The sequence below is a fragment of the Prionailurus viverrinus genome, chromosome B2 (assembly GCF_022837055.1).
Source record: "Prionailurus viverrinus isolate Anna chromosome B2, UM_Priviv_1.0, whole genome shotgun sequence".
NCBI classification, from domain to species: domain Eukaryota; kingdom Metazoa; phylum Chordata; class Mammalia; order Carnivora; family Felidae; genus Prionailurus; species Prionailurus viverrinus.
Genome location: NC_062565.1, coordinates 131998207 through 132020972, shown reverse-complemented (window position 1 = coordinate 132020972; position 22766 = coordinate 131998207). Strand labels below are relative to the sequence as shown.

At 37.7% G+C, this 22766-nt stretch overlaps 1 protein-coding gene across 3 annotated transcripts in view; it reads left to right on the top strand.

Moving 5' to 3' along the window:
• Nucleotides 1–22407, top strand: part of SHPRH (SNF2 histone linker PHD RING helicase) — a 94346-nt gene extending 71939 nt beyond the window's left edge. For 2 of the 3 annotated variants that reach the window (XM_047858412.1, XM_047858413.1), the window contains exons 26-30: nucleotides 12925–13017; nucleotides 13834–13920; nucleotides 14672–14850; nucleotides 19139–19219; nucleotides 20416–22407. In XM_047858412.1, coding sequence (XP_047714368.1) covers nucleotides 12925–13017; nucleotides 13834–13920; nucleotides 14672–14850; nucleotides 19139–19219; nucleotides 20416–20512 — 537 coding nt within the window. In that variant the 3' untranslated portion in view covers nucleotides 20513–22407. The remainder of the gene's footprint in view (nucleotides 1–12924; nucleotides 13018–13833; nucleotides 13921–14671; nucleotides 14851–19138; nucleotides 19220–20415) is intronic. The other variant, XM_047858414.1, reaches the window with a different exon arrangement.
• Nucleotides 22408–22766: the final 359 nt, after the last annotated feature.

The window sequence follows — 22766 nt, the reverse complement described above, 5'->3', positions numbered from 1 at the left end:
TGTAAGTTTCTTGGAAAGACAGTGTTGACATAAAGAGAAAGTGGAAATCCCACTGAAATCAAATAACAGAGAGGTTGGGCTACTGAGCAAATAAGCTGTAAGGGCACTTGTCAGAGGATGGGATATTTTAGTCATTTCAGAAAGGACAGGTATTCAGTATTCCAGATGTGGCTGCAGAAGTAGGTGACCCAAGTGAGGTGGAGGAGAAAAGGTGCTAGAAATGAAGAGGTAACTTGAATGTTGAAGGGTTGTCCACGTGGACAGTGTACCCTATCTAGAGCTGAGGTATAGAGTTAACGATTTTGAGATAGGCCGCCGAATCCTTTCGTGAATGAGAGATAGTGTTCAGTAAATGATGGCAGCAAAGGGTAGAATTAGGGGATAACTGGGCTTCATGAGGCCCAAAAGAATGGAAATTTTTACAAAAGTGAGAGAGAATGATCTGAAACCTGCATCAGGGACCAGAGGATATACCAGAGCTTGTAGTGTAAGGAATATTAGAGTGGATGTCTCCATCGAGAGGCCTGCTGAGATAATGGTGTGCTCCAAGGACAGCCGTGTTCTAGTTAAAGCAAGGAAGTGGAGAGCAGCATTTCCACAAAAGGTTGAAAGCGTAGAAGAGTTTGTTGGCCATAAAGCCCTCATTCCTGGGGAACCACCAGAGTTCGGGAGTAGAAAGAGAAAAGGCAGGGCGGGGAGTGGGAGGGAACTGCAGAGCAGTAGGGGAGTCACAGAATGGGGCCGACTGAGTGATGAGAGGATCATGACTTACAGGGGTCATGTAGCCCTGATCCTGGTGAATCCCCTGGATAAATGTGTATTTTTAAGCCACATGCCAAAGGGTTACTGAGTGAAGGAAGACTAAGGTGGTCTGTGGTGCAATCTGCTGACCAGCCCTGAGGCATTTGATGGTTAGACCTGATCTTCCTCCCCACCCAAAGAAGTGCTTTCTGGGGCACCTGGGTGGCTCAGTCGGTTAAGCGTCCGACTTCAGCTCAGGTCATGATCTCGCGGTTTGTGGGTTCGAGCCCCACGTCAGGCTCTGTGCTGACAGCTCGGAGCCTGGAGCCTGCCTCGGATTCTGTGTCTCCCTCTCTCTGTTCCTCCCCTGCTCGCTCGCTCTCTCTCAAAAATAAAGATTTTTTAAAAAATTTTTTTTCTTTAAAAAGTGCTTTCTTCCCATGTTCCCTCTTTCCCTTTCTTCCCAATCCTGGCAGCTTCCTTCTCCTTCCCTTAAAAAAGTCTTTCTTAGCCCTTGTTTCTCTTCTAATTCTTTCTTTGGCCTTAGACATCCCAAGGCCACAGATGGCATTCGTGGCTAAGAAGGGCTGCTGACCCTTATTAGATAAAAGCGTTCATCACAGTATAAGGAATGAGTGTGAGAAAGAAGTGCTGTGTCAGGCTTCATGCCGTGAAGTTTAGGAAGTGATTGCTCTAGCTACCAGTAAACAGCACGGCCTCTATGAAACTGAGTCATTGAGCCCATCAAACCCAAACACCTGTTTGTTTTATGGCACCTTTCCTAGATACACAGGAGAGAGATCAAGGCAGTTACATTTGCTGTCCTGTTGGGACGGGAATATTGGCGTACAAATGCTGTTTATTATGCTCTGACTTCTTCCTGTCTTACCTCGGTACTGATGAACATACGAATTAATTGATGCATCTCATAAAAAGTTGTCAGATTACAGAATTTACTAAAGGTAACTTTTCTTTTGTCACAGATGCGTCAATGCTTGTATTCCCTTTTTATTAAACACAGTGACTGAATGAATATTGGACCCGATAGGCTTGCAGGTTTTGCTTCTTGCCACATTTACTTTTGCTTCTCACCGCCTTTTCTGTCACCATTTGTGTCTGCCACTTCTGCCTTCTGCTGCCCGCCCCCTTTTCTGGCTGTTGTCACATTTCTGCCCTACTGTCTGCCACCTTCTCTTTGAAGCATCTGCCTATTGTTTTTTCAGACTCCCTGCATCTGAAACTATCCTACTGAATAGTCACATCATCAGTTGTGAAGTTGAGGGAGTATTCATATATAAAATAAAGATGACTCCATGTAAATAATTACGGCATTATTTTGAAATTTTGTTAAGTATTACATCAAACTATTGCTAAACCTAGGGATTTTTTATTTTATTGTGGATTATCAAATCTCTGGCCTTTATTACACAAGACTGAGAAGTAAATTTTTTTATTTCATTGAAGTTTTTGTATTACCTGAAATGTTTACTTCACTCTTAAGTATTCATGTCAAGACTCTCAGTAGACAGTATATCATACATAGTGCTTAATCATGTAGCTGGTCTTAGATAAGAGATATTTGACAAACAAAAATAGTATTAAATAACATGACCTGTTTTCTACTGGTATTTCACAATATGAGGAATCCTTTTGATGGACCATAGAAACAAACTGAATTGGTGTTCCCTTTAGTGGATGCACTTAAGTTAAAGACTGTATCTACCCTAACGGCTTTGTGACAGTATTCCTAAATGACCCTTGGAACCTACTGGGCATTTCACAAAGTAAACAAAATTCCCCTTGCAAGTTCTGACAACTGCCAGGCATTTTGGATGGTGAAGTAGGCTTCCTGGCAGAACATATGCCCCACGTGGCATGTTCCCTGTGTTCTAAGTTTGGAGAGGTTTCATACAAAGCATTTTTGTCAGTGGAAACCCTGTCCCTATGATGGGCAAGGTTTTTATGTCATGCGAAGTTTCTACCCAGGAGAAAATACACTACATGGGTATTAGCCACAGCGAAACGGCAGCCTTCCCACCGTCCTGCACAGGTGCACAACCGTTTCAGATTCTCAAACGTTTGAGTGTCTAATAATTGGCCTCCTTCTTAAAAAAAAAAAAAAAAAAAAAAAGACATATTTATCCCGCCCCATTCCCATTTAAATTTTAACTCATTAGATCTGGAATCTGGTCCAGAAATCTGCATCCTTAACAAGTAAATTTATTGATAATAGAGATGTCTTTACACAGCTTCTTTGTAGAGAAAACAAAAATAACTATATTTCTACATTCAGACTCCCAGAGTATTTTAGCGATATCATGTGTGAAACTGTATGTGTAGAATTCTGTTGTTTCTTTTCTTCTCTCTTCTTTTCTTTTTTTCTTTTTTGAGAGGGAGAGAGAGCCTGCGTGAGCAGGGAAGGAGCAGATAGAGACAGAGAGAATCTTAAGCAGGCTCCATACCCAACACAGCCTGACACCTGACACGGGGCTTGATCCCATGACTGTAAGATCATGACCTGATCTGAAATCAAGTATCAGACACTTAACCAGCTGACTGAGCCACGCAGGCACCCCTCTTTTCTTTTCTTTTCTTTTTTTTTTTTTTTTTTGAGTTTTTGTTCAGTTTATTCAAGGATGAGTTGTGAAGTCTATCTTACACTTTCTTAATATAATTAAACATCTGGATGGGAAAAAACTGATTCCAGAATTCTGGCTGATCCTAAAATAATTTGGTGAATATAATCCACAAGCAATTATATTTCAGTATACTTAGCTAAATACTTTTATATAAGATACTTTTATATGAACATTAACTGATAATTTTAGAAGGCATTCATTTATTTTTGTTAGAAAATGTCATGAGTAAGTATAATTTGGTCATAAAAAGCAATTTATATTCACTGGCCAAGTTAGCATTTGTAATTCTGAACTGTTAGTGAGTCTTGTGTTAAAGTTAGCAATAGCTTACAAACATCAAGCACATAATAGAGACTTCTAAAATACAAATTATAAATTATCTTTATGAAATTACTGTTCTGAAAAACAACACTTTGCGGGGTATACACGTCATTAAAATGTGGAAAGGACACTGTTCATGAGGTAGGGACTTTTGGTTTATTCACTACTGTATCCCCAGCATCTAGAACAATGCCTGGTATGTTAACAGGTACTGAGTATGTAGGTGGATAGTGGGATGGATAGACTGATGGATGGACAGACAGATGGACATAAATGGTTGAATAGTATTTACATATAATATCCCTAAAAGCCTTTGGATATAACAAAATTCGTAACTTTTTTAAAAAAACGGTTTTTTTGAGAGAGAGAGTGAGTGAGCAAGCATGAGCAGGGGAGGGGCAGAAAGAGAGGAGGACAGAGGAGGATCTGAAGCGGTCTCTGTGCTGACTACAGAGAACCCAATGCGGGGCTCAAACTCATGTACTGTGAGATCATGACCTGAGCCAAAGTCGGATGCTTAACCGACTAAGCCACCCAGGAGCACCCAAATTTTTAACTTTTTTGCAGTTGCTAACCTATGTCTTTGAAATCCTTATGCAAAGTAGTTAAAGGGACAGAATGATATTTTGGTGGCCTAGTGCACTTGTAAGCTTTCCCACAGCATAGGTGGTGTTTCCATTGAACTTTATTGTAATATGTGAATGCTTGAAGAACCCAACATTTGCCCCAGACATGTGCTTGAGAAACACTCCTACTTCATGAGACCAATCAGACCAAGCTGTGTGTAACTGCACTAAATTATATCTGCCACTACCAACATGGGTTTTTAGCATGGTGAACAGGTGCAGACAGAAATAAAACAATGTTAACTGATCTTACTCAGCAGAAACTACTATGGACAGCACAGGTGCATTCAAAGAATTAGTTCTCTTTTAAAAAGAAACGTCCAGAATAAAAGTACTCAATGTCAGGCAATACCAAGACAGAAAGGAGTTTCTTTGTACTGAATATTCAGGTTATTTGCAAGTTACAAGCCCACCATGGAAACCTAAAGAAAAAAAATGTATTATTTGTCACCCTAACCATGTTGTAATCCTAGTTGGTCATATTACTGATTAGAGAACATAGTTCTTTTTCGTGGATGGTGGGGGTTGGCTAAGTAGTGTAAATTTGTCTTCTTTAAAGTGGTGTTTTTCAGTCAGATGAAATCTTCAAAAAATCTCTAATCTTAAGATTGACTCTTGCATGTAGAATGTTTTAAAGATTGCAAAAATCAATCCCATCTAATAACTGAAAGATGAAAATAAATCTGTGCTCTGTTTGGACGTGATTGTCTCACCTCTCCCAAAGCTGAAACCCCTCATCTGTGGCAGACAGCACAGGCTAGGCATCCATTTGGCCCTCGGGCAGGAAGAGGCCTGCAGGTGCAGTAGCACGCTGCACTAGAGTACTCACGTTCAGAGAGCCCGTTCGCTTGGATAAGCACAATGCTGATCATACTGTGGAGCGAACAAGTTAAAAAGGTCCCAGAATTACAGGTCTTCCTCCAGCCCCCTAAATCTCTTGTCCATCTGTAAGAAATAAGGGTAGGAAAGAAAGAAAAATCTATTCAGAATCAAGTGGAATGGCACACGGTGAAAAGCAATGCTGTCCTCCCTTCTCCCTTCTTTGTCTCACCACAGTGATCAGTTTCTGTTGTTCGTTGTAAAGGTCACCTATATGACTTCTGGTAACACACATAGATTTTCTTACTTAAAATACTAGCCGGAGACCATAGACAGTATATGCTCTCTCCTCACTTTACAATATGCGGAAATTAGCGCATCTCTTCCTCTTTCAATGTTTCTTCTCTTTTCCACATCCTAATTTCTGTTACAGTATCATGCACCTTTTATTACCTAATTGTAGATATGTCTTCCATATCAAAGAAAGTCAGTAAATAGTGAACAATATTTTCACTGTGGAACCAGGTAGAGTGATTGAAGACATGTGGAAAGGAATATAATTCTAATCCTGTAGATTTAAAATTTGCTTTTCAAAGAAAAACCTTCCAAGCACCCCAGTCTAATGAAACTTCGAACTTTTTTCTAGAAATCTTCCTTAATTTCTGTGTCAACTTCATCTGGCACCAATATCCATGTAATCGTTGTAATATTCTTTTTTTCACTGTGCTATACTGCTTCAAGAAATTTTAGCAGGATGAGTGTGTAAATGGCAAATTTCAAAAAATGACTTCAATTTGACTTCACTATAGAGTGATAAGTGACTGACATCACCCTTTGATGTAAGACATGATTGCAAATGTTTCACATAAACTAGTGTGTATGTATTTCACATATATGGAATACATATAATACATGTAAAATCTCTAAAGATATGCCCTGTGTGTTGACATAAAGTAGTCTCTAAACATGAATATTCTCTCTAATGTTTGATGAGAAATAAGACTGAGTGCATTCATCATCTCCACTGTTCGACTTTTTTCTGATGTTCTTCAGGACCCAGCAGCCACTTTAGCCCTTAATTCTACTATGGAGCAAACCATGACCATGAGAATCCATAGATATTGCAGAGAAAAAGTGGGAGATGAATGTGGAGAGATTACGTAAATAGAATATAGAGGGGCTCAAGGGAGAAAGGCAAGACTGATGACAAAGGAATATAATACAAAGCAATAATAACTCTCCAGTCATAGAACACTAGTTTTATTTATATTAAACCAAGTGCAAGTAGCACATTGCTGCCGTACTAGGGAGATCTCCTGTCTGTTCTCCTTCCTTTCCTACCTTCCCTAAATAAGGATTCTCAGCAACAGGAAATGGATGTGAAGGGAATAGACTAAAGCCAACCACTGCATATGTTCTACGCCATACTCAAGAATTTTACCTGTTCCCGCCTCTTTCCCCAGTAATAAGACTTCAGACAATGAAAAGCAGTATTTCACTCTAAGAATGACTTGGTGAGATATTTAATCACATTCTTGAGGGGAAGGGTTGATCAAAGTCTAAGTCAGATACTCCTTGGTTACTTTATTATTAGAATTCTTTCAGGGCACCTGGGTGGCTCAGTCGATTAAGTGTCCAAGTTCAGCTCAGGTCATGATCTCACAGTTCGCAAGTTCAAGCCACGCCTCAGGCTTTGCTGATACCTCGGAGCCGGATTCTGTGTCTCCCTGTCTCCCTGCCCCTCTCCTCACACTGTCTCTCAAAAATCAACATCAAAAAGAAAAAAAAAAAGAATTCTTTCAATCTAGTGAATATATGATAAAGAAACAAAAGTGAGTTTTCCATCCTTTTAACACATGTAACAAATTTTAATTCAAACTTTAGGTTCCCAGAATTTTAAAACAGGAACCTAAGACTATAGGGCTTCCTTACTCCATTGAATTTTAACTCTGTGATGAAAATAAGCTAGTTGCACCTACTTAGAGTAGATAAGAGGTACATGACATTTCTGATCTTTAGTTATGCTACTAGACAACTTCTAAGCCAGACTTCATAAGAAATAGTCTTTGTTGGCCTTTGGTGCAAATGGGTATCTGCTATGTTTTCATTGCCTTGACATCCTACCCAAAGTCTAGAACTTTAACTTTGCAGTTTATTTTCCAGAAAGTGAAAGTCCTCCTGTATATGTAGTTTAGAGACCTTATTTGATTTTGTTGGTTAAATTACAAGCAAGGGAGCAAAGATTTTCATAAAGAACATTTTGTGATTCTTTTGCTGTAAAGAAGAAAAATTCCATCCTTTTTCTTCATTAACTGTTATAATACTCTTGGCTGCTTATCTCATGAGTGGAACACCAGGAAAGGTACTGACTTGATCTGACTGGTGGTACTTTGTATGTCTCCCATCCTGGCTCTCCAGTTGATCTTAGAACTAGTGCCTTAGGGAGAGCAACCACGAAGATAAGGTCAAGGGAAGGCAGGGGACAGACAATGTATCTTTACTCCAAAGCTGGGCCTTCATCACTAATGTTTCAGAAACTTGATCAAAGCCAAGCATTGATCACAAAGTCAGGTTTGGTGGATATGTATCTGGAAAAACCGAAGAGACTATCAAGAAAGAATGGTAATGAGAAAAGGGACAAAAATTTCAGAAGAGGACAAAGGTGCTTATAATTAAATGCAACTTTATCAACCTAATATATTAAGTGATCTAGTAGTCTTGCGGGATTTCTCTCTCCATGTACCCTCCTCAAGAATACATATTCCAACCTATCTTTGCATCTGTATATTTACTGATATAGCTAAAAAAAAAAAAAAAAGTAATAAGCCAAGTTAGATTGAGGCTGCCATTTTACCTGGCTTGAGAATATTCATACTTTGTGAACACCTTGCGTAAGGATAGATTGGTGTCCACATCGCCTCATCCTTATCTCTTTTGTGCCTCTTCTGTGATCCCCTCCAGGCTTGCCTATCATATAACCCATCCCCTTCTTTTTGTTTTTACCCTTTTTAACAGATTTCTTTTCTGTAGCTGTGGCAACATTGAATAGTCTTCTCAGAAACTGACAGATTTGAGCCAAAGTTCGTTTATGCATTTGAGACAGAAACATTAAAAAGAGTAGTAGAGGGTCGACTGGGTGGCTCAGTCGGGTAAGCATCCGACTTTGTCTCAGGTCATGATCCAGTCATGGGTTTGAGCTCTGCATCAGTCTCTGTGCTGATAGCTCAGAGCCTGGAGCCTGCTTTGGATTCTGTCTCCCTCTCTCTCTGCCCCTTCCCCACTCATTCTCTGTCTGTCCCTCTCTCTCAAAAATAATCATTTTAAATAAATAAACAAACAAATAAATAAGTAGTAGAATATGTGTAGTACTCATTAAGACAGTATAATAAAACATCCACTTAAATTGCACCCAGGCCAAACCAGCAGTATAAACCATCTTTTTTTGTTTTCCTCTGTATTCTGTAACTTGCATTAGACTGTATATTTGGGAGAGTAACAGAGTGTATCTTTTGATATTTGTATATCCAGTGCCTAATATAGTTCTTGGAATTTTTGTTGAATAAATAAATGAATGATTTGAATAATCAATATGAACTGACTTTAAATGTTGGAGGGACTTGAGTTATGAGGAAAATGCAGAAGAAAGTCTGCCCTCTTTGTTCACTTCCATTGACTTTGCTCTAAGAACAACCATGGTCTTTTCAGTATTATTTTGGGACTCTTGCTTTTTCATTTGGAAGTAAAAAGCACAAGCAGGAAAGAGAAGAAAAGTTCATGAATCAGGGCATAATGTAGTGGGAATCTGAGATTCTAAAGATTGAAAATAAAAGCCTACTGGGGTCACCAACTTTATTAACCTCTCCTGTAGCTCCTGATAGTTCGGTTAAAAAAAAAATTTTTTTTTAGTGTTTATCAACCTATATAATGAAATGGTACCACCCTCCAGTTGCAGGCTTCTTTTAAGACCAGTTCCAGTGATTTCATTACCTAGTATCTAATACAGAATCCACCTAGAGCCTGCTTTGTGCTAGATCAAATCCCCCCTGTCTTTCTTGACTGCTCTTGTCTGAGTCTCTAGCTAGTGTAGGTGGGAAAGCCAGAGATTAATCACAAGATTTGGTTTGCCTATTGTTGATCATTCTGAACCAATAAAAACTACATTGGGAGTTTTAAATTGTATTCTAACCCCCTTTTAATTTTATTTTATTTATTCATTTTTTTACTCCGCATATTTGGGATTGAGAAGCCTATATGTAATTTGTGTGTGTGTGTGTGTGTGTGTGTGTGTGCATTAAATAAGCTGACTGAGTGTATACTGTTTACAAAGGATGATGCAGGCTCTAGGTGATATAAAAGTAAATGCCATTTGGTCCTTGTCTTCAAACAGTATATTGACTGATACTGACAAAGTGTCCTATACTCTGAGATATGATATAATATCATATGAAGTCATATAGAACCATGACAATGGCACCTGGCTGGTAAGCATGTGACTCATAATCTCAGGGTCATTAGTTCAAGCCCCACATTGTGCATGGAGCCTACTTAAAATAAAGAATAAAAAAAGAACCATGGCAGGGCAATTAATTGAGGAAAAAGCTGCTCTTCTCCAAATAAAATCTCTCATCTTTCCCTTATGAAAGACTAAGTAAATGTCAAGCATAGAAGAATCTAATAAAAGAATAAATCAAAGAACACCTCGTTTTTAAATCCAGTGGTCATTCATCAAACATTTGTGAGTTACTGTAACTAATGTGTATTAATATAGCACTTTTGCTGACATTAGTGCATTTAACACAACTGTGAACTACATACAAAGAGGTTGGAAAACATTTACAACATAAATTTAGCATGTACAATATATGAGAGGTACAAATCAGTAAGAAATGAAAACTTAGTTTTTTTTTAATTGGCAAAGGATATGAGTACAGTTCACAGAAGAGGAGTTCTAAATAGCCAATTAATGATATTCAAATTCACTCTTAGGAAATGTAGACTAAATAAAAATTTGACCCCTCATCTCACCTATCAGACTGGCAAAAAATTAAATTTTAACAAGCATGCAAAGAAGGAAGTATTTTTAACTGTTGGTTGTTAAAACTTCCAGCATTTTTAGAGGGCAATTTGATATACCAAAATCTACCGAAATCCAAATATCTAATTAAAGTTCTTTGAGCCTCTGACCAACAATTAATTCTACTTTGAAGTGCCTATCCAACAAAGTACTCGCACATGTACCCAAAGCTGTAAGCACAAGGATCATTAAAGTACTGTTTATAATAGTCAGAAAGAATGCATTAAATGTGAAGCCTAATGTGTACTGAACAAGAAGCCTAAATGTATACTGATAAGCAAATGTTTAATAAATTGTTGTACCCTAAATATTGTGCAGCCATTGAGGTCAGGTAAATATAAAGGTCCTACGTGAATAGATTGCTAAGATACAATGTTAAGTGAAAATGCCATTTTATAAAACCTTTACAAATATTTTGGAGTATGTATGCATTTTTATGTAGGCTTCTAAAATGCCTAAGTCTAAATTATCTAAAATGTGCCTGTGATAAATCTAATGGGTAAGATAGAAACCAGATCCTTATCTGACTTCTATTCAGTTTTTCTCCTACAGTTTATTGCGTTTCTCTGTTAACTTTTTAGCTCAGTAATCCTTCATTGTTCATAGTATTTTCTTTTCATTTAGCAACAAATTAGGAATTGTTATTGAAATAAACTCAACATATCCTCTTGTGACTTGAGGCAACATTTTCAATGACCATTTATGATAAATGTCTTCAAGTAGTCTAAAACATGAATCTTTCATCTTGACAGAAACTACCTTAACATATTGGCCTCACGTAAGGATTTTGCATTTATTGGATTTGGGTTTTTTTCATTATGCAGGACCTGCATGCTCAAACCAAAACCTGCCAATATATGTGGGCCACCCACTTCTTCCTCTATTGTTCTCATTCTCAGTAGCCATTTTCTATCCATCTGGAAGGAAAGGGTATTAAGGTAGTCTCACTTCCCATGTAGCTTTTTGCCAAGCAGAGTTTTGAATTTCTTAGACTTCCTTATTATTCTTCTTTAATAGTGGAAGTAACTGGACTAGGACCAAATGGTTCCAAGCTGTTTGCAAGGGCTCATTGAGAGCTACCACCGAACTGGCCAAACTTTGATCAAAGCGAAATGTTCTGGTCTTTTCCTTCAGAGAGTTAGCACTCCGGTTTAGAATGTTGCTTATAGAAGATTATTTTGTTTTCTTTTGAACTTTTCATAAAAAGCAGCTTAATAGATGGAAGGTTTTATAGTTATCATGATATTTCACTTGAAAATATTTTTGAACACGAGACCTTGCAAGGATATGGATTTTTCTGTCTAAGCTCGTTAAACACTCGCTTTATGCTGATTTCCTGTTTTCTCATATTTGAGATAATTTTGCTCTTGTTTAAGACAGTTTTTAGACTGAAACAGATCCCTTCTATTTTTTAACCCTTCGAGTATAATTGACAATCTGCAAACTTTTAAGTATAATTGAAAATCTGCATATGTAGACTTGGGATTTTAATACTAGAATTTTAAAACTTCTATAATTCTGTCTTGCTGACTTAAAAATGCTATGCCTTTCTTTCTTGATCTGTTCATATATTTTACCTTTGAGTGTCTCTGTGTAAAAGCGGTGAGTAGAGTCGGTTTACTCTTTTTGGTTAGCTCTGTGCCCTTGTGGGATTATCTATGTCATTATAGTGCTCATATGTAATGTCTTAGAAAGATAATAAGGTATTGAGTGCTCTTTGCCAGGTTTGAGTTCAATGTTATACATGTATTTTCTCATGTAACCATCACAGCAATCTTTGGAAGTAGGTAAAATTATTCCTGCTTGACAGATGATGAAACTATGGCTCAGAAAGGGTAGTCTGTATAACTAGCGAGATGCAGAACTGGCTGTTGAATTTAGATTTATCACGTTCAGAATCCTGTGCCCTTAATTTCTTCATGTCATGCCATCTCCCAGAACATTCCAGGAGGAAGTTTCTCTATGAAGGCCATAAAAACACTGGCTCATTTCCTCATTTTGTTATTTCCCCATTTTTATTTTTGCATTTTTCTACTTTTATGATGGAAATGGCTCCAGAAGATGCAAAAACCACTCGTTGAGTGTTTATCTAGCTTTGTAGAAATCTGCTGCTGTCCAGGTGGCTGTCATTTGTACCTCTGTCCCTGTCCTTTGTAATTCCCTTGCAAGAAAGGATTCTTCGCAGTTTGCTTGCATTGGAATTTGATTCATTGTATTCTTAACATTTCTAATGCTATAATATCTGTATAAATATACATATTTATATAAAAATATATATAAATATGTATATTTATATAAAATATATGTATATAAATATGTATATTTATATATATACTTTATATCCATATAAATATAGAGTGTTTTCTATGTCAATTCTGCTTATCTAAAATAACAAAATCTTACAACTACAAAACCTAACCACTTTAACCTAAGAATCTTCTCTTCAGGATCATATCACTTGTAACTTCCTGGTGTGTTTCATATTCCAGTTTTCTCTGGGTGTAAATTCTATAACTTCTACAATTTGAGGCTAAAGAAAACTTCCAGCAAATATAGAATAAAGAAGAGTAGACACATATGTACCTGATAGTTTGTTTTGATGCACCTGTAGTTTTGGTAATAAAAGTGTCTTATATTGGTTTTCCTTTCCATTATAAACTAGATTTAATTTGGCAGTGACGTGTTTTCTTCTTTGTGTTCAAAGGGCAGCCATTCTACCAAAGTGGAAGCTGTGGTCAGAACTCTGATGAGAATCCAGCTCAGAGACCCGGGCGCTAAAGCACTGGTCTTCTCAACGGTACAGTCAACCATGTTCTTCCTTGGTCTTGGCTCACACTGGCTTTCTGGCTCTAATCAGCTTATATCTGAGAATGCATGTTTAATGTTTACCCTCATATAGTAGAGATTTAGAATTACTGTTAGATTTTCCATGTTCATGTTTTATTTTCCTATGTCCATAGGATAGAATTATTTTTAGAGGAATTTGGTGATGCTTCACAAGGCAATTTCTACAGCTACATGTCCTGTTTGTGGTTTATGAGGATTTTCTGGTATTAATATGTTAAAAATTAGAACCTATAACCTGGAAAGTCTCATTTCACAAATGAAATTGGTTGTTTAAGAAAAAATCTGCTGAATAAAATATTGAGTAAAGGGGCGTTCACTTTTGAATGTCCCCTCTCTGTAAAAAGAGCGTTCATACTATTCTTCCTTTCTGTTCTTATATTCTAATAATTAAATTTTTGCCTGCTGCTCATTAAAAAAAATATGAGTAAAAATTCTAGTTTTCATTTCTAAAAGGTAAGCAACTATATCCGTTAAGCACTCCATTATTTATTTGATATTATTTCTCTTTATCTTAACTTCATTTCCCAAAGGCAGTCATGTTTTTTACCCTGTCTTTAACCAGCATTTGATCTCAAAAAAAAAAAAAAAAAAAAAAAAAAAAAAAAAAAAACTATAGAACTAAATAATATTGATGGTACTACATTTGAAGATTTTTTTTTCTGAATTCTGAGGTACAAAAGTTATTTTCATTTAGTCCCTTTTCAACTCCTTTTTATGTGAAAGCTATGTGTAAATATTTGTTTTCTTATTGTTTTATGTGTTCTAGTGGCAAGACGTATTAGATATTATTTCAAAAGCCCTCACTGACAACAACATGGAATTTGCTCAGATCAGCCGTGTTAAGACATTTCAGGTATGTCAAGAAGATTTTACTTGCGTTTGGGGAGGTGGGGATTTAGTTGCAAATTTAAACTGCTGCTAACTAGGTTACTTCCATTTATTGTCTTGTGTAAGGGTTTGAGTTATTGATTATAAAATTAACATTCAAAAGCAAGGTGGAGAAACTATAATTTTTTTATCTGTTCAGTTATACCTATAGCAAGATCATTTTTTTCTTTTTTAAGATCTTCTGACTTGAGGGTGTTGGCTTTAATAGAGGAGACAGCCTGGGATTCACCTTTTGAACGGACAGGGCCATCTTGCCAGGATTAAGTTCTCAAGACACTGCATCAAGCAAAACTATATGGCCCAAGTCCTCACATGACACTCAGCATGACAGGCACACACCCTGAGAGTCAAAAAACAAAAAGACCAAGTGAAAATGTAGCAGATTTCATACCTCTGACCTCATCCTCACTCTTAACACACTCCTCCTCTCTCTCTTTCCTGGAAGCTCATGTAGTTTAATCTGTATCCATCACATACATGTATCTTTTGCCTCCACCGTATCGCAGTGAACAAGAGGGCTTATGTGATACTTTTCCTCATGAAGTCAAACAACAAGTTTACATTTTCTAAAATTAATAATTTTACATTTACTTGTCTTAATTATGACATTTCACAATGACCTGGATACCACTAGTCTTCTTTAATATGAGCTATAATATACCACTCTTATTTTTAACTGATGCAGCTAAAATTTAAATGTACCTTTCTTTTTTTAGGAGAACCTCTCAGCATTTAAACATGATCCCCAAATCAATATTTTGCTGCTGCCCCTGCACACAGGTTCTAACGGATTAACTATCATTGAAGCAACTCATGTTCTCTTGGTGGAGCCCATTTTGAACCCTGCCCACGAGCTTCAGGCCATTGGGAGGGTGCACCGAATTGGACAGACCAAGTAAGGACTAAAATTAACATCACTTACTTTTGCTTCAAGTTTTTAAGATACAAATCAGTGTTTAAGCTCTTCATTTATGTTCATTAAACCTATTCATTAATTATTTCCTTATGTATTAAATTTTCCAAGTATCATTATATGACCAACAGACGTTTTGCGATTTCCAGCCCTCCCTACTCGAGCAAATCCCAAATTCTCCCAGTTTTTGTCTTCAAACTCTACCCTGATCACTTTACCAAAACAGTTTCTTAAAATATTTAAGACAGCTGCAGAGTTGAAGATATCCGTTGTGACTTTGAGAAGAATTGATTTTTGATTGTCTAAAGTAGCCTGTATTTAAAAAAGGCAGATCTCATTCATGACCCCTTTTAAATTCTTCCCCTTAAGGGGGCGCCTGGGTGGCTCAGTCAGTTGGGCGTCCGACTTCAGCTCAGGTCATGATCTCGTGGTCTGTGAGTTCGAGCCCCACGTCAGGCTCTGTGCTGACAGTTCAGATCCTGGAGTCTGTTTCAGATTCTGTGTCTCCCTCTCTCTCTGACCTTCCCCCGTTCATGCTCTGTCTCTCTCTGTCTCAAAAATGAATAAATGTTGAAAAAAAAATTTTTTTTTTTAATTCTTCCCCTTAGGGAAAGACAGTCCCATAGGTCCACTCTGAGAAATAATTAGATTTAGTTTAGACCCAAAGCAAACCTAATAGTGAATACTATGTAATATCTACTACTTTTATTCAAATATTAGAATAGAAAACTATCCTTCATAAGACCTCTTAGATGTATTACCTCCTAGATATTAGATGCCTTGAATGTTTAGAAAAAATCCATACTGAGTACTCATTAAATAAATGTTGTTTGAGCAGCAACTATATGTCATGCATTATTCTAGATACTGAAGACTCAAACTGAGTAAGACATAACCTACTCCCCCAAGGAAATCACTGTGTAGTACCAGAAACAGAAGATTTGACATACTGCAGTAGAATGTGCAAAAATACATTAGAAGTACCGTGTAACAAAAGGGGCTGATCGGTTGTGCCTCGAAAGTCACAGAAGGCTTCATTGGGTTGAGTCTTGAAGAAATAATTATTTCAACGTTGGGCTAGAAAAGGGTGATCTCACAACCAAAGAGAGTTGCATGTGCAGGAACACAGAGCAGATAAACGCCATGATATTCCTAGGAACTGGAAGGAGTTTGGGATTGCTGGGGTATAGAGCCTGCGGAGAGGAATGGCAGGGGATCTGATCTTATGTGCCCTACTCAAAACGCTGAAGAGCCTTGTAAGCAATAGCCAAGAGAGCAAATGAGGGCTTTTAACTTTTAGCAGGCAAGAGACATGTTCATCAAATAAACCCTTAGTAAAATATGGCAAGGTAACATAACTGATAAATGCATGCTTGTTCTAAGCCCTGTTGAGTATCATTTAAAATGCAGTTATGTCTTACTATGTTGTTTTTTTGGTTTGTTTTTTCTTACACTTTTAAACATTGACCTCTCATCTTTTCAGTGTTTTCCAAGGCATAGACTAGACGCAGCTCATATGTAAGACCACAGTCCAAAAAGACCGTTCAACACTACTTGACTCATCTTACTATGCTTCCCTAGTAAATAGATTTTTCCACTTTCTGAAGAGATGGTCGTAAAAGTCTTCTGTATCTTCCTGCTCCCCACTGATGGCAGTCTTGCCTCACATGTGCAAAACAGATATCTCAGATTTGAAGCATCTCATCTTTCCATCACCAACCTGAGCAGTCTGCCTGCATCGGTACCCACATACCTCCTTCAGCAAATTGTCATTGAGCACCTTCTGTGTGCCAGGCACTGTTCTAAGTATTTGAGATGCCCTTGTGGAACTTAAATTCTAGTTATAAGACAGCCGGTAGAGAGATGGTAAACAATAAGCAGAAGTAAAACATCTACTAAGTTAGGAGCTGGAAAAATAGAGCAGGGTAAGGAGGATTAAGAGGGCATTGGCTGGGCAGGATGGCATGCAATATTTTTATGGAGAAGTTAACATCTGAACAAAGAGTTGAAAGAGATGTGAAAGTCATGCAGGTGTCATGGAGAGTAATATTCACGTAGAAAGCACACTCAGTGCAAAGACCCTAAGTCAGAGGTGTGCTGGGTACATTTGAGGAATAGCAAGGAGCCAGGGTTGCTAAAGTAGAATAAGCAAAGCGGAGAGAAGTAGGAGATGAAGTCAGAGAGCCGGTAGGGGAGGAGATGGTCTGATTCGAGGGTAAGAGAGAATAGGGTTTTATTTATTTATGAACAAACACTTATCTAACACAGAGGGGTTAAGTCACTTGTCCAAGGTCACATAGCTAGCAAAAGTGGTGGCGGGTTTCAAACAGCTGCTCTGCCTCCCCAGTCCATGCCTGTAAGCACAGCACACAGCTGCCTCTGCATTGCTGGTAGGACTTGCAGCAACGTTTATTTATTAGAGAGACAGAGAGAGACAGAGCGTGAGCATGGGAGGGACAGAGAGAGAGAGACACAGAATCTGAAGCAGGCTCCAGCTCTGAGCTGTCAGTACAGAGCCCGACTTGGGGCTCGAACTCACAAACCTCGAGATCATGACCTGAGCTGAAGTTGGAAGCTTAACCCACTGAGCCACCCAGGCACCCTGGTAGGACTCGTATTTTGAGCAGTTTTGCTGCAAAGAGCAGAGAAAGGGAAGAGTATGAGATCAAGAGGGGTTTTTCGTTGTTGTTTTTCCTTTCATATGGGAGAAATAAAGGAATGGTTCATTAAAGACGGAACAACTAGTAAAGCAAGAGAGGAGAGAGTGTAAAACAACGCTCAAGTGCAGGCATTGGTCGTAGGTGGGCATTGGGATGTTTCCTCAGTAGCAAAAAGCAGGAAGGCACAGTATGTTCCCTCCCTTCTGTCACAGCCGGGGGAGTGTCCCTTTTCTTTCAAAAGCCAGCCTTTCCACTTGTCATGGGTGCCATCCGTTCTCCTACTCTCTCAAGGGCATTCCTCTTGTAACACATGACCACATAAATATGTCTTAGTATCACCCATCTGTAGAAACACACCCCTGTATTCCACCTCCATCCACTTCCTTACCCCTCCGCTCTCGGCCTTTCTGGTGGGGTTTTGGTCCTCACCGTGCCACCAAAATAAGGTTTCAAAATGCTATTAATGACCTACTTCTTGCCAGTGGTCCCTGAGGGCTCTTTTTTTCTCATCTATGCTTCCTAAATGAGTTCATCCAGTCGTAGAGCTCTAAGTAGCACTTACGCGCTGATGACTCTCAGACGCATGTCCCTGGTCCAGACATGCCCCTTCAGCTCCCGTCTCAGACCCGCACACCCAGTTCTGCCACTTCACACATATCTGGACTCCACCTCCCCTTGGATACCTAGCTTATGGAAAACTCCGGTTTCCCATAGGCTGCGCTCCCACCCACCCCAAGCCCTCCCCATCTTATAGTCTGCCTCTCTCATGCGTAGTTTCTCAGACCAGAGGTCTAGGACTCTTCCAGATTTGTCTCTTTGTCCACACGTCCACACCATCACTGAAGTCTTGCCAGTTCTACCTGCCAGCTCTATCTTGCCAGACATTCCAAATCTTCTGCTACGTACTGTTGCCACTGATCCAACCAGAGTACAGCCCACCCCTTACCTGGACTCTGACAGAACTCCTTAACTTTTGCTACCTAATAGTTCATCCCCCATGCAGGAGCCAAAGAGATGTCTAAAGTATAAGCGAGTACAAATGAAATCACGCCTAAAACCCATGGATGGCTTCCCCCCATAACCACAATAAAAATCCGGATTCCTGCCATGTCCCTCCAGACCCTACACGATCTGGTCCCTGCCTACCTCTGCAATCTCACTTCCACTCTCTACCCCTACATTACAGTACCCTTCCGCCACGCCAGCCTTCCTTGTGCCCTTCAGACATTTTAGGCTTGTTTCAAGCGTGTTTCAAGAGCTTGCATTTACTTATTGTTTCTTCTGTTTGGATGCTCTTCCTGCTTCTCCTTTGCTGAGTGGCCTCCTTCCCATCGGTCACGTTTTAACTCATATGTCTCAGCTGCCTTGTGTCATTATCTGTACCATCTGATTTATGTGTTTATTGTGTGTCTCCCCTTGTTCAAATGTCAGTTCATTAAGGCTAGTTTGTTTTATTCACCGCTGACCGCCCCCCCCCCCCCAGCACACTGATGAGTACCTACCAGGTGGCACTAAGTGACTGATGAATGTAGCATATAATATGTGAAATCTTGTTTGTCCTAATTAGTTTTAAGATGTTTTTGAATGTATCATTGTTATGTACCTTCTAGACCTACTATTGTACACAGATTCTTAATTAAGGCAACAATAGAAGAAAGAATGCAAGCCATGCTGAAAACTGCTGAGAAGAGGTAGGTAACGCTTTATCCAAGCCCCTGAGCGTTTCCTGTTTACATGACATCATGTGAGTGTTTGGGACTTCTTCACTTAGATGACCACTTAGTCAACCAAAAAATATTAAGTGCAAATACTTTTTAAAAGCAAGATGGGACATTTTACCCCGTAATGCTCTGGCATCCTATATTTGATTTAATTTGTTAATAGGGATTGTAATGTGTAAAAATATTTAAACGTCCTACTTTTCTTTGCCATATTGGATTACTTTTTAAAGAAATCTATCTTTATGCCCCACCTGACAGCCTTAGTCTGGTATCTGTGAAAGGAAACTTACAGTGTTTCTTTATACATCACACACCTTAGTTACATACACAGAGGAAGATCTGGACTTAAAACTCAGCTGGGAATTGTGAGATTAGTTCCAAAGGCACAACAGAAGCAGAGAGACCAGAGTAGCCTTAATTTTAAAAACTTAACTTTAGAATTATAAAACTTTCTAATATTGATTCTATAATTTCCTATAAAGTCATTTTGAAAATATAAACCAATGGCTTACTACATCCTTATGAAATAGGTAATGGTTGGAAGATACAAAAGAATAATTGCCCTAGAAGGGATGTCTCTACAGAGGTAGTGTGCATAGCAAAGAAACCATTTGAAACCAGAAGTTTCCTTCCATCTGTGGTTTAATGGGAAGGGAAGAGTCTGCCTTGAAAGCTGTTTGCATCAGACATGAAGGCTTTTTGTTCATGTTTCCATGTGGAACAGAATTCAGTGATTATAGTTAAGCCACTTAAATGACATACCAGTTAGAAGAGCTGTTGAAATTGTCTTGAAATACACTAACTTTTGATAGTAAGAAGGTAAATTGTAAGGTGAGAGCCTTCGTAGCTGTTGGCATAGGTTTTATTTCTTTGTTTTATTAATCATGGAGAGAAAAGACATTTTATAACAAAGCCTGAAAATACTGTATGGAAGTCTTCCCTAATTTTGACAAGAAGTAATAATGATCCTGTCACCAACTTTCTACTCAGAGTTTCTGGCTCACTTACAAACACTTATCAACAAATACGGTTTTACATTATAAGAATATTATATTCTTATCTCATAATGTCTTAGATTATTACAGGACTAGAGCAAAATATAAGACAAATATAATCATTTATTCCTTGGTTTCTTTCTGACTCTACTCACTTGGAAAATCCTGCAGTCACACGAACTCATCGGTGAAGCATCCAGAGGCCTCTGTCTTAACCTTGGCTGATCTGGCAGACCTGTTTACCAAAGAAACTGAAGAACTTGAATGAAGTACACTTGATTCAATCCACAGACTTTAATGTATTTAAATTTTTTCATAGCTTATAGAGCAAAGTTATAAGTAAAAACTCCAGTAGATGTCAGTAAATACACTGTTCTTCATTGAATGAATTTCTTTCTTTTTTTTAGTTGTACAGTGTCCTAGTAGTTACTGAGTCCTTTCCAATATCTTGTTTCCAAAAGATCTATAAAGATTTTTAATTTTACACTCCTAATAAAACATTTATTTTTTGCCCCAAAGAATATCTATATCTGATAAGGCGAGGGAATTAAGAGAGGTAACCTGTACTTTTTTTTTTTTTTATCAGTCTTAAAAAGAGTTAGAGGAAGGGAGAAAAGTAAAGTGATCTGGTTTTATATGACCTAGTATATCTGACCCACATAAATCTCAGTTTTGGAAGGGCCTTCGGTATCTTTAGCACATGATTCACCAATATGTTGCTAGTAGTATTTAAAGTACATGGTAAATTATATTAACTCCTAGTTATTTGAGTAGTTTTAGACTGTAACTCCATGCATAGTAACTTTACAGTAATACAACTCCTAACAATAAGTTAATATTAGGCAAGTAATTTCTTTCTCTGTGTGTTGCTACTAAAAATTGAAACATTGAACACTTCTTATTTCTATGATGTGTTAGGTAGTGTCAGCGTAAGCAGTGAACTTTAGCATTTTAAGTATATTCATATTTACCGTAAAATGATCTAAACTGCTTTCTCTACTTTTAATTTTTCTTATCGTTAAGTTTTTACTTGTTTTAAGATCGATGTGTCTGTAAATATTGCAAGTTTTATAATTTTAGTTCTTAATCATTATAACATGGAAATTATGGCAGGGTTTTGTGGGGGTTTTTTAGTTTTTTTGTTTTGTTTTTTATCATTATTATACTGATGTTTTGGGTTCTTTTCCTTTCCCGTGTTCTTGGGAAACTAGACTTTTAACCACTGGTATCTAACTTTGTGATAATTTGTTATTTTATTTCACTAGGACTTCTCTCAAGGACTAGTATTTGATCTTTGGAACAAGAGAATGTCATATTTACATAAGCAAATAATTGCAACTGATAACAACTGAGTGTTTCTTCTTCTGTGAAGAATTAATGGACTTTGAAGTCACTAAAGAAGGAGTAGCTTGTTTTATCCTAGCCATTTGATGTAACACAGAGGTTCTTGTTTTGTTTTCTTTGAGCCTTCAGAGTTTTAAATGACCCTCAGGACTCATTAGCTCCTACTCAGCTGCCCAGAAAACTGTAATAGAAATATCCCTTATATCATATTTGTCCAAGAAGCTTTGGTGCTTAGTTAAGGTGCATTTTCTTATTCTAGGTTTATAGGGTGACATAATTCAACTGAAGAAAACACACACATGTTTTTGGTGCTTATTCCTCAGTTGAAGGAAGATATGCATCAATTCTTTTATATGAAATTAAACAAAACTATTATTTTTGTAGCTCTTTACATATTACAAAGAGCTTTCCTATACATTCACATTCAGCTTTAATTTGCCCAATAATCCTGTGAAGTTGATATAACTATTATCATTCCTGTTTTGAAGTTGGAGAACCAAGGTTCAGAAATACAGAGAGCCATGCTTGTGACACGTAGCAAGGAAGCAGTGGAACCCAGGTCCCCTACTCCACATCTCATGGTCTTTCTGTAAATCCTGTGTCATACTGAGATTCAGAAGGTCCATGGTTGTAATTTAATGATGAGCATGTTTCAGTATTTCTGTTTGTTTCCTAGTATTCCTTTTTGAGCTAAAGTTTTAGGGAAAACAATTTGATATGCTTCAATTTTGTAAAAAAAGAAAAAATATATATATATAAATATACCTATCTGTATTAGAAAAAAACCGTTCTTATTTATTTCTGTAAGATATCATTAATTAAATAAATATTTTAGTGGAAATTGAAACTTGGGGATTTATTAATTTCCGAGCTGCAGAACATACACTATGTTTTTTGTTTTGGTCTCTCAACAAAAGATGTCAAAATTGTTTATACTATGGAATTCCATATTTTATAGACATTTATTTCTTCAAAACAGTTGTGGAAATTCTTCTAGACAGTTGTTCAAAAGAAATACATATTTAATCCCCACGTCTTCTTGGCTGCAAGCAAAGGGCTTTTTTGCTTCCATCCTCTTTCATTTTGTTTTCTAAACTATCACTGTGCTCACAATAGTTGTTCTTTAGTGGGTGCTGTACTAATGAACCAGCAAGAAAAAATGAGATAGTACCAATCCT